General features: G+C 52.0%; 1 protein-coding gene across 1 annotated transcript in view; it reads left to right on the forward strand.

Annotated features, from left to right (window-relative positions):
* Window positions 1-12,295, forward strand: part of CENPS (centromere protein S) — an 88,086-nt gene that overhangs the window by 39,250 nt on the left and 36,541 nt on the right. Inside the window, exon 3 of the mRNA XM_085609833.1 lies at window positions 8,650-8,683. Within this exon, the coding sequence (XP_085465959.1) occupies window positions 8,650-8,683 (34 nt within the window). The remainder of the gene's footprint in view (window positions 1-8,649; window positions 8,684-12,295) is intronic.

The following is a 12,295-nucleotide window of genomic DNA, read 5'->3' on the forward strand; positions in this document are numbered from 1 at the left end:
GGCGTGGTATGACCACAACGCTCACCCGGTGGAGTTGGAGCCTGGCCAGAAGGTGTGGGTGATCGAACCCGGAGAGCTTAGTGCCCTCCAGGATCGCTGGTCAGGACCCTTTGAGGTGTTGGAGAAGAAGGGTAAGGCTACCTACTTGGTGGACCTGAAGACCCCTCGTCAGCCCCTGCGGGTGCTGCATGCCAACCACCTCAAACCCCACCACGAGAGGCCCGAAGTAAGTCATCTTGATGATGGTGACTGACGGAGGAGAGGACGTGGAAAGCGAGCCTCTCCCTGATCTGTTTGCGTCTCAAGAAAAGGATGGGTCGGTGGAGGGAGTGATTCTCTCCCCATCTCTAACTCCTGAACAGCAGGAGGACTGTCGCCAAGTCCTGGGGCAGTACTCTTCGTTGTTCTCCCTTGTCCCGGGTAGGACTCACCTGTGCGTCCATGACGTGGACACAGGAGACAGCCCACCTGTGAAGTCCAAGATCTACCGGATGTCAGACAAGGTGAAGGCCAGCATTCATAGTGAGGTCACTAAGATGCTGGAGCTAGGAGTGATTGAACCTTCTAGCAGCCCCTGGTCCAGTCCGGTGGTGTTAGTACCAAAAGCTGCACCACCGGGTGCCCAACCAGAACTGAGGTTCTGTATGGACTACCGGGGACTGAATTCAGTGACAAAAACTGATGCTCATCCGATCCCTAGGGCGGATGAATTGATTGACCGGCTGGGAGCTGCCCAATATCTAAGTACCTTTGACCTTACTTCGGGGTACTGGCAGATCTCTTTGACTGATGGAGCAAGGGAAAGGTCAGCCTTCTCCACGCCCAATGGCCACTACCAGTTCTGTGTGATGCCCTTTGGGCTCAAGAACGCACCTGCCACGTTTCAGCGCCTGGTAAACCAGATCCTCACCGGAATGGAGAGTTTCTCTGCTGCTTATCTGGATGACATAGCCGTCTTCAGTAACAGCTGGGAGGATCACTTGCGTCACCTGCAAGCTGTTCTCCAGGCCCTGAGACAAGCTGGATTGACGATCAAGGCCAGCAAGTGCCAGATCGGGCAGGGGTCGGTAGTGTACCTTGGACACTTGGTGGGTAGGGGAGCGGTGCAACCCCTCCAGGCGAAGATCGAGGCCATCATGGCCTGGGAACCCCCCAAGACACAGACTGAGGTCCGAGCATTTTTGGGCCTCACGGGATATTACCGCCGCTTCGTGAAGGGGTACGGTACCATCGTAGCCCCCCTCACGGAGCTCACGTCCAAGAAACAACCTCGACGGGTAGTCTGGACGGAGGCTTGTCAGCAAGCCTTTGAGAGATTGAAGAAAGCCATGTGCGAGGCCCCGGTCTTAAGGGCCCCAGACTTTTCCAGGAAGTTCATTGTCCAGACAGATGCATCAGAACATGGCATTGGGGCAGTGTTATCGCAACTCAACGAAGAGGGTCTGGATCAACCCGTGGTCTTCCTATCCCGGAGACTACTTCCCAGGGAACAGAAGTGGAGTGCAATAGAGCGTGAAGCCTTTGCAGTGGTATGGGCTCTGAAGAAGTTGCGGCCATACCTGTTTGGCTCGCACTTCCTGGTTCAGACCGACCACAGACCCCTTCGTTGGCTGATGCAAATGAAGGGGGAGAATCCCAAGTTGTTGAGGTGGTCTATTTCCCTACAGGGAATGGACTTTCAGGTGGAACATCGGCCTGGAGTGGACCACGCCAATGCAGACGGTCTCAAGGTATTTCCGCCTTAGTGATGAGAACTCCCAAGGGGTTGGGTAGCTCTCCCCACTTTCAGCTGGGGGGGACGCGTGTTAGACCTGTCAGCCCTTTGGGTGGTCCCTCCTCATCATTATTTATTTTGTCCCACTTTTGCCTCAAACCCTGTGTGAATTTTTCCTTTTTGGGAACCACCAGACTTTTTCGTGTTGCTACAGATTCAGGGAACCATTTTAGCTACCCCTGAAACTTCTGTCTGAGGGCCTGGAGCACAAAATGGTGGCCACCTGTGACATCACCAGCATCCACTGGAACCTACCAGCACCTTCCAGAACATTCCAGGAGATTCCAGAACCCTGTGACCGTTGGAGGCGGTTTAGAATGTTGGGAGGATAAGAGAGGCAGTTGGCAGTTGGAGCTGGCAGTTGGCACCTGACTGGTGAAGAGAGAGGAGCACAACAGTGAAGGAGGAAGGAGTGAAGCAGCAGGGGTGGAAACTTGTGCCTGGAGTGGGGTCCATAAACCCACCCTTGATACTTGTCCCTACTGATGGATCCCAGCCTATAGCCCTGTGTGGGAAGAAGACAGAAGAAAACCATCCTAAGGACCTGGACAGCAGGAACAGGCCTTAGAACCAAGAAAACAGCAAGATTCTGACCTGAGAACTGGTTTCCCTGGAGTCCGGCGTCGAGTAGCCTGAAGACCTGGAGCCCGAGGTGGAGAAGCGGCGCTGACTGAAGTAGCAGACGTCGTACCCGGAGCCGCCTGAGGTCGTGAGAGGGCGCCGACGGAGGTCGTGAGGAATACCAGAGGTCGAGGAGGAAGTGAACCGAGGTCGAGCGAGCGGCGTCATCGGAGGAGTGAAGTCCGCCCTCCGGAGTCGTCGGAGACCGAGGTAGAGGAGCACCGGAGGTCGGGAGTGAGGATCGCACTCCGGAGTCGCCCGGAACCTGTGAGGAGGAGCACCGGAGGTCGGGGGTGAGGATCGCACCCCGGAGTCGCCGGAAGTCGACATCGAGGCCAGGCCGGCCGACGTCATCGGAGCCGAGAGCGCCATCGGACCGGAGCCGCCCGAAGTCGACATCGTGAAGAGACTGCCTGACGCCGTCGAATCGGAGGTCGAGATCGAACCGAGGCCACCGACATCGGACCGGAACCGCCTGCCGGCGTCGTCAAAGAACTGACATTGTGCCGAGGCCGCCGAGACCGAACCGGAACCGCCTCACGGCGTCGACACGACTCCAGCGGCGTCGGAACATCAGAAAAAGGGCAGTAAGTGGAGTAGAGGGCGCCTAAGGCCCTGTGGAGACCTGAGAGACTGCTCTAAGGGGCGAGGGAGGTGCTGAAACCCATCTGACTGTGCCTGGGGTGAACTGGGACTAACCTAGAGAGGTTGTGTGGAGAAGGAAAGCCAGGGCATTGGTATTTCCCCCCTTTGATCTACCTCAGTTTAGGCCTCAGCCTTGTCCCAGCCAGGGAGTAGCCTCCCCCCTCAAGCCTTCCACATCCCTACAAGCTGTGCCTGGGCCAAATCAGCCCTTAAGAAGTGAAGTGTCATCTGATTATATGAGGGGTGCTGTATACTTGTAATTATTTATTGGGGATACTGTATTTATTGAATTTTTATCTATTTATTGCTGCACTATATTTATAGGTCCACAGGACTTGTTGGTGTACAATATTTATTGGTACAGTATTTATTGCCTCAAAGTATTTAATTGTCTGTATATATTGCACTTGTATTTATGCCCTGTTATTTATGATCACCCCTATTTATTTCATCAAACAGCCAATATTTATTTGACCTGCACTAATTGAAACTTGTATATTGTGATTGACCTATTTATTTTTCCAATCAGCAACTAAGAGAAAAAGATAAAGAAAGAATATTTTCATAATTTTTACGGTGTAGAGTCGTTTTTGGAACGGATGCACGCATGGTTCTTGTATGGGTATATTGTATGCTTAGCACTGCGCCTGTTTCCTGACCACTCGAGCCAAGCTACCACAGTGTGTTCGGGGAGTCCACCACCACCCTGCGGAGTGGGAGTGGGCGTTTCCAACAGGGCCCTCATGTACTATATAGACAGAACTAAGGACTTTAGGAAAACAAAACAACTTTTCGTTGCCTTTTCTCCACAACACAAGGGCAACGCCATTTCTAAAGCAGGTATAGCCAGATGGATCGTTAAATGTATTCAAATTTGCTATCAAAAAGCTAAACGCACATTAACGATTCCCCCACGAGCCCACTCAACACGAAAGTTAGGGGCGTCCATGGCTTTCCTGGGGAACATTCCTTTACAGGAAATATGTAGAGCAGCCACATGGTCCACTATACATACATTTACCAAACACTACTGTGTAGATGTACACTCAAAACAGCAGGCAGCTGTAGGACAGGCTGTTCTCAAAACTCTTTTTCAGACTGCTGCAGCTGGCACGGGTAGCCGCCGCTAACGGAGGTACTGCTATGTATTCTATGCACAGATATGAATTCAGCAGCCCACATGCCTCGAACTGAATATGCTACTTACCAGTATGCATCTGTTCTTGGCATGTAGGGCTGCTGACATTCATATCGCCCACCCTCCTCCCCGGCGCCTGTAGCGGCTGCAGCACTCAGAATTACTGTATAGCATGGTCATCACTTACTGTATCTACTCCATCACTGCCACAATGGCGAAAAACAATCTATGGATGGAGAGGATGCCCATGCGCACTGTGGTCCAGGGGAGGAGTCACCTATCTCGTGATACTTCGAAGACTCTTCCAGGACAACAATGTGCAATCATCCGGACCCAACACTAGGCGGCGATCTATGCACAGATATGAATGTCAGCAGCCCTACATGCCAAGAACAGATGCATACTGGTAAGTAGCATATTCAACACATGCCACCGAGGAACACCATAGCATCTTGGGCGACTCCAGGGAGATCTGACGGATCTCGTCCCGGATCATCGCCAGCTGCCTGGTGAGATGAGCGTCATCCGTGCCTGCGAGGGTAACTTCCAGCCGCAGGGCCCGTGCCTCAAGCTGGGTAAGGTGCTCAGTCTGTGCTGCCCGTTTCGCGTGTACAAGACCTCTGGCTATTCCACGTAAGGTAGTCTTACCTGCCTCCTATAGTGTGCCTGAGGAAGGGACCGAACCTTGGTTGACAAGAAAGTAGTGCCGCAACTCCACTTCAAGCGCGTCCTTCATGTCCGCGTCCTGCAGAAACCATGCGTTCATTCGCCAGACTGCTTGCACCGCTCCAGTGGTGCCTCTCCAGCGGAGGGAGATGGCAGAGTGGTCCAAGATACCGCGGGGTAGAATAGAGATGTTAGAGACCTGTTGGCTATCGGTGGCAGGCAGGAGGACCAAATCGATTCGGGAGTGGGTATGGTGGGCCGCTGAGGTGTGTACTGTTTTGCCCGGGGGTTCCAAACCCTCCAGGCATCACAGAGACCAAGGGCAGCCGACCAATCTGATAGCCGCTTGGAACTGGTGAGACACTAAGAAGGATCGTCCGTCGTGTCGAGTGATGGCTGCATAACTGCGTTGAAGTCACCTCCAACTATGGTCTGGCCCTGGGGTAGGGCGGAGATTACCTCTGTAAGGTGGTGGAGAGTGGAGGGAAGTGTGGCATAGGGGATGTATGTTGATAACAGGTTCAGGACACTACCCTCGAGATTACTGAATTTGCAACGTAGCGACCCTGCGCGTCGGTCGTCACATGGATTGGGGTGAAGGGGAGACTTCTTCGGGTCAGTATGAAGCTGGAGTGCCACACCCTATGGAACCCGTATCGTGCGAGGAGCAGCGGGTTCCCAGGAGATGAGTCTCCTGAAGGAGGAGCACGTCCGGTGCATGACATTGGGCGCATTTGAGGACCGCCGCACGTTTGATGCGGTCCAACAAGCCATTCACATTCCACGACAGGACATGAAGACTTCTACCGTGAGTGGGCATATGGGTAGTAGGTGATGAAGGGCGCGGAGGACCAAGGGCGCTCGGGTCCCTGGGAAAGAGATGCGTTGCAGCTAGGGTGGAAAGATGTGGCACTGGAAGGGTCGTGAACTGTATGTCGGTGGCGGTAGTGTGTGCAAGCATTATGCTGTCATCCAAAACATAAAACAGTGACTCGTATGAAACCAGAACCAAAGATTCGGAGGGCACCGCCCCCCCAACCCCTCCCAATGCCACCCACCCCATACTTCATAAATTGAAGCATCCGTCACCCTGAAAGAGAAAGTTAACAATAACAACCGAAGCTAAGCTAAAACGTTTAGCAGGGCAGCTCGTGGCAATGATGGACCCCGCCTTGTAGACGGATGTTGTAGTGTCAGCGGCTGCAGAACAACATAAAAGAACCTAAGAAATGTCTTTCAATTCCAGAACCGTGTGCCTCCAGAGTCAGATTCCTGCATCATGTCCGGATCATTGAAGCGCAGGGCTTCGAGATAAGTCCGAATCGGATATGACGGGGCTCAATGTCTCGGGGGTCTGGGCCGTGGCTTAGGTAAATCAAAGAACTGGCTCGGCTGCGGTCCTCAAGGGCTGGAAGAATTTCAGAGGAGGTCAGCAATTGGGATGCCGCACCAACTGGGATGCCGCACCCGGTGAACGTGATGCTCCTCTCCGCTGGTCTCCCCTCCTGTGGGACCAATTGTGTGGCTTGGGAAGAGGCGGGTGCGACCGTGCAGGCTCCAATTGGGCAGGGGGGGAGGTAGGGCGAGTCTTAAGAGGACGCTCCTCCGTGAGCCAAGTCCAGGCCACTTGTGCGGTATTGAAGAAGATTGTTTTACCTTGAAAAGCAACTCTGAGTTGTGCCGGGAAGAGAAGACCATAGCGCAGCCCTAAATTGTGGAGCTTTTGCTTGACGTCTGTGTACGTACGACGTTGGGCCTGTACTTCTTTCGTGTAGTCCGGGAAAAGCATAATCGTATTATTTTTATATTTCAAGGGACCATGTCCCCGTGCCACTCTAAGGATAGCGTCTCTGTTTCAGACGTTAAGGATTCTAATGATGATGGGACGAGATGGAGCTCCGGGGGGGGGGGGGGGGTGCCTGGGTGCCAGGGAGCGGTGGGTGCGCTCAATTGCGAACTACGCAGAGAGAGCGTCTTTGGGTATCCAAGACTTCAACCAAGTCTCCACAAAGGTGTCCGCCTGTCCCAGCTCAACTCCCTCGGGGAAACCTATGAGGCGTAGGTTGTTTCGCCTCGATCTATTCTCCGCATCTTCGGCCCGACGATGAAGCTCTGAGGTCTGGGTCTGCAGGTGGGCCACCTGGGTCTTCAACTGGCCCAGTTCGTCCCCAGCCGTGGAGAGGCGCGATTCTGCCTCTGAAATCCTCGCCGTGGCGTTGCGCAGGTCCTGGCGGGTAAGGGCCACATCCACCTGTACTTCGCCGATCTTGCTCTCCACCAAAGCCTGAAGATTACGTTATCATACCTAGAATTCATTAACACTCCACCCCTCAGGTGATATCTGGTTTAGGGTTTAACAAATAATAGAAAAACAAAAATACTATAATTTTTATTCTATTCTCATGAGACCCTTTGTGTATTTTGTTCTTATTGCATTTGCCCTATCTTTTTAATGACTGTCTTATGAAATGAATACATTTTTGCTTTGTCTCGTGTTACGTTGCACCTTTTTCTAACACCATTCTTCACTCTCTTCCTCTTGTTCTGTTGACTTTTTCCTTTTTTCTATTTTCTTTTTTTTTCTTTCTCTGTTTTTTCTGATTCTTTTTACGTTTTTCCTTTGCTTTTCTTCCCTTTCTCATCACCACTTTCACTTCATGTGGGTTTCTCACTCTATATATCACTCTTGTTTGGAATATTTCGAGCAATAAAATATATTTCTGTAATGGTTTATTGACTACAACAGCCTTTAGAAAGCCTAGGCTCTCCGGCCACATGGGGCGAAACACGTGTTGGCGGAGCTCTGTAGAAGTAGCTTTTCTCTACCTCATTTTCAAATAAACCAGCACAAAAAGTACCAAACAACGTCTCTTGCGTGACCATCTTTCGAAGTCTTTGTAACTAAGGATCTCACTCGCTAAACAACAAAAGTAAATAAATGAATAATTTATCACCAATTGCCCAGGACTACTTCCATACGCCTCCAGAACTGCACTGCCTCCCGATTCACAAACTAACTCCATGCATCTCCTTACACACACATTCAAGGCACTATACAACTCAAACCCCACATATCTGAACAGTTGTAGCTCCTTCCACCAACTACGCTCCGCAGGACTCGTATTTTCCACATCCCATGCATACAGAGACCCAGATCAAGAGGACTAACATTCTTTTACATTACTCCTAAAGCACGGTACAATCCCCAATTCCACATCAGAGCTTCCTCATCTCTTCATGAACTCTGGCAAATTGAAAGTACAGGTCTTTCAGCTTCTTGCAATCTACCATAGGCATGGCTAGGCACAAACACCTGTTCAGCACCAGGGTATCCACGCAGGTGATAGTGCACTTTACAAATACACATTACATTTTGCTGAGTTAATATGTTGTAACATTGTATTGCATTAGTTGTAGATTAAAATAAGTAATTAACATTAATTTACACTTAGATTTTACATGACAATATTTTTTTAAAGCATAACTAACTTTAATATTTTCTTTATACTTCACCACAGGGAGCTCTCCATCCTGCTGGTGGAAATCTCCATATAACTGTTTAAAGTTATTAGTAGTAAAGGCATTGATGTGAATTGGTATATGATGCTACCTGTGTTGAGATAGAGGTCATCTGTGAAATCATGTACGAGATTGAGTAGTACATTTGGGGTCGGTGGGGGTTTTAATAGCATCGTGCACTAGAACTGCTGAAAATATTTAGGGCAATTTACATGTTCATTTTTAATAAGAAACATTATTTCTGTATGTTGACTCACACTTGTATGTAATGATTATTTATTTTTAGAAACCTTTGCAAGAGACCTCGAAATGTTTGCAAGGTAAGTTTAATCACTGAGTGTGCCTATCAATTCAGAACGTAACAAAATATATATATATATATATAGTGTGTATATGTATATATGTGCATTTATGTGTAGCATGTGTGGCTGTAGACAAGTTTTAAGCTTCAATTTACTGTTGGGCTGTCTTTTGCAAGTTTTTCTTCTTTGAAAAATGTTTACAAGTCACAAGATACAGTGTTGAGACTCCCCTTCTCAATGCATATTGCAAATGTAAACTGACTTAATCGTAGATTGTGTTTTTTTTCCCACCCTTGGTTTGGCCGTGCACAGAATAGGCTCAGCGTTTCAGTTTGGTCGTTAAGTGTCTGTCGAATCCTTTGGGTCCCCTCCTTTATAATTCATAACCAGCTTTTTATATCTTATCAATCAATCAATTTAATCAGGGGTTTGTACAGCGCGCTGCTCACCTGTGAGGGTCTAGAGGCGCTGGTGGGGGTGGGGGGGGGGGTTCTCCAGATCAGTCGAAGAGCCAGGTCTTGAGGCCCTTCCTGAACGTGTGTAGGGTCGGGGAGCGTCTGATGTTCACAGGCAGCTTGTTCCAGGTCCTGGCTGCGATGTAGGAAAAGGCTCTCCCGCCGGTTCTGTGTCTGCGGGGGACCTCTGCCAGGGCGAGGTCAGCGGAGCGGAGGTTCCTCTTTGATACGTGGAATGATACTCTGTCATTGAGGTATTTGGGTCTGATGTTAAGGGATTTTTAGGCATGGGTGAGGAGTTTTAAGGTGATCCTCTTTTCGACGGGTAGCCAGTGGAGGCCTCGTAGGTGTTGGGTCATGTGCTCGTGACGCGGTTTCCCAAGGACGAGTCTGGCTGCGGCATTCTGGATGGTTTGGAGTTTGTGTAGAAGAGTTCTGTTGAATCTGGCGTAGAGGGCATTGCCGTAGTCCAGTCTGCTGGTTATGAGTACGTGGGTGACAGTCTTTTTGCATGCGGGGAGGGGATCCATTTGAAAGTCTTACGGAGGATACGAAGGCAGTTGAAACTGGCGGGCGTGACGGCGTTGATCTGGCAGGTCATGGAGAGGGAGGAGTCATGGATGATTCCGAGGTTCCGAACGTGATCTGTCGGGGTTGGTGGGTTCCCGAGGGTGGAGGGCCACTTGGTGTTGTCCCAGGTGGAGGTGCAGGGTCCGAGGATGAGGACTTTGGTCTTCTAAGTTGAGCTTCAGGCAGCTGTCCTTCATCCAGGCTGCCACGTTCTTCATTCCTTCCTGGAAGCAGAGTCTGGTGTCTTCGGGAGTGAGAGGATGAGCTTGGTGTCGGCGTAGGATACGATGCTGAGTCAATGCAGTCTGAAGATGGCGGTGAGGGAGGCCATGTAGATGTTGAAGAGCGTCGGGCTGAGCGATGATCCTTGGGGTACTCCGCAGTTGATGTCAGTGGGTTCGGAGAGGAAGGGAGGGAGTCTGATTCTCTGGGTTCTACCGGAGAGGAAGGATTGGATGCAGTAGAGGGTGGCTCCTTGTATCCCTGCACCATGGAGTCTGGCCGAGAGCGTGCGATGTGAGACGGTGTCGAAGGCTGAGAAGAGGTCTAGAAGGATAAGGGCGGCGGTGTGTCCCTGGTCTAGTACAATGTGGATGTAGTCTGTGGCGGCGAGCAGGGAGGTCTGGGTGCTGTGGTTGCTCCAGAAACCCGACTGGGAGGTGTCTATGATGGAGTTCTCTTCGGTTAAGGCAGTCAGCTGGGCATTCACGAGTCTCTCGGTGACTTTGGCTGAGAAGGGGAGGAGAGAGATGGGTCGGTAGTTTTTCAGGTCTGTTGGGTCTGCCGTGGGTTTCTTGAGGAGGGGTTTCGCCTCACCCATTTCCAGTCGTCGGGGCAGGTGCCAGATCTGAGGGAGGTGTTGATCGTCTGTCCTATTTCGGGCGCTATGGCAGCGGCGGCCCTGTGGAAGATATGGATGGGTAGGGGTCCGTTGGGGCTCCTGAGTGAGTTTCCTTTATGGTCGCGGTGATGTGGTCGATGGTGGTGGGGTTCCAGGAAGTGATGGTTGGCTTATCGGCCGTGGTAGGTAGGGGGGTGTTGTCCGGTGCTTGTTCGCTGAAGTTGTCATAGAGGGCCTTGATCTTCAGATGGAAGTCGGAGCTGAGCTTGTCGCAGAGTTCCTGGGATGGTGTGATGTCAGTGGCCTCGCAGGTGGGTTTTGTGAACTGTTGAATGACGTTGAACAGTTCCTTGGTGTTGGTCGCGTTGGTTTGGACTTTGTCTCTTATGAAGGTCCGTTTGGTGTCTCTTGTGCGCTGGTGGTATTCCTTCAGGGCGCTCTTGTGGTTGTTCCGTGCTTCAGTGTGTTTCTGGTTTCGCCAGGTTTTCTCTAGGCGTCTGCAGGAGCGTCTCGCTTCTTGTAGTTCAGAGGTGAGCCAGGAGGCCTTCAGGGGGCGTTGTTGGGCAAGGTGGCGGAGTGGTGCCAGTTTGTCAGCGCAGCATGAGACCCAGCGATGAAATTCCATGGCTGCGGCGTTTGTGTCAGTCGTGGTGCGGGGGGGGGGTCTTGGAGAAGGGTGGAGTTGAGGTGTCTCTCTGTGACCTTGCTCCAGTTCCGTCGTGGTGGGCGCGGGGCGGGCTTTGGTGCGGTGGAGGAGTTGATGGTGAAATGGACGCAGTGGTGATCCGTCCAGGCGGGTTGGGTGGTGTGGCTAAAACGGTTGTTTGATCCTCCTGCGAAGGTGTTGTCGAGGGTGTGACACGCTCTGTTGGTAGGCGTGTTGACTAGCTGTTTCAGTCCTAGGTTGGCGAGGTTGTCGAGGAGAGTGGTGAAGTAGGGGTCATTGCTGTTGACGAGGTGAAAGTTCAGGTCCCCGAGTAGAATGTAGTCTGTGGAGGTGATGGCGTGGGGTGTGGCGAGCTCGGTGATGGTGGTTGCGGGCTGGGTGTTGGTGGTTGCGGACTGGGTGTGAGGTCCTGGCGGTCTGTAGATGAGGGTGCCGCATAGCGTGGTCCTGGGGCTGGTCTGGATCTGGAAGTGGAGGTGTACTGTGTTGGAGTGGGGGTCGCTCTTACTGGATGTGGAGAGTCAAAGGGGGGTCTTGTGTGCGATGGCGAGTCCACCTCCTGGGCGGTGCGGGCGGTCCTTTCTCTGGATCTTGTAGCAGTCTGGGATAGCAGTAGCAATGTCAGAGCCGGAGGTGGCGTTGGTCCAGGTTTCTGTGAAGAAGGTGACATCGGGCAAGAGGGTGTCGATCAGGTCCAAAGATTTCTTTGGCGGTGCAGGGAGGGCACGTTGAGAAGGATGCATGTTAGGGTTTCGGCGGTGCGAGCATCGGGCGTCCCTTCTGCGTTTGCGTGAGCTTTGTTGATGGTGAAGGATCTGAGTGAGTGTCTGCACGAGAACTGCCCGTGTGTCCTGATCGGCGAGGATCTTATGCAGTCAGCGTGTCTTTCGGGATTGAGAGGGGTGGCTGAGTCGTAGCAGTGGGGTCCAGGTGAACCAGGGTTTCTGGCGCTGGTCATGGACGGGCGCAGACGGGCTTGCCTTTGGCGCGCCAGCGGTGCGTCCACTGTGCAGCAGTCACCATAAGTAGGGGAGGGGGGCGGGAGCAGAGGCAGGGAGGCAGGAGCGGCTGAGTCAGGGGCGGGGCCGGAGGGGCAG

The sequence above is a fragment of the Triturus cristatus genome, chromosome 1_2 (genome assembly GCF_964204655.1).
Source record: "Triturus cristatus chromosome 1_2, aTriCri1.1, whole genome shotgun sequence".
Classification (NCBI taxonomy): Eukaryota; Metazoa; Chordata; class Amphibia; order Caudata; family Salamandridae; genus Triturus; species Triturus cristatus.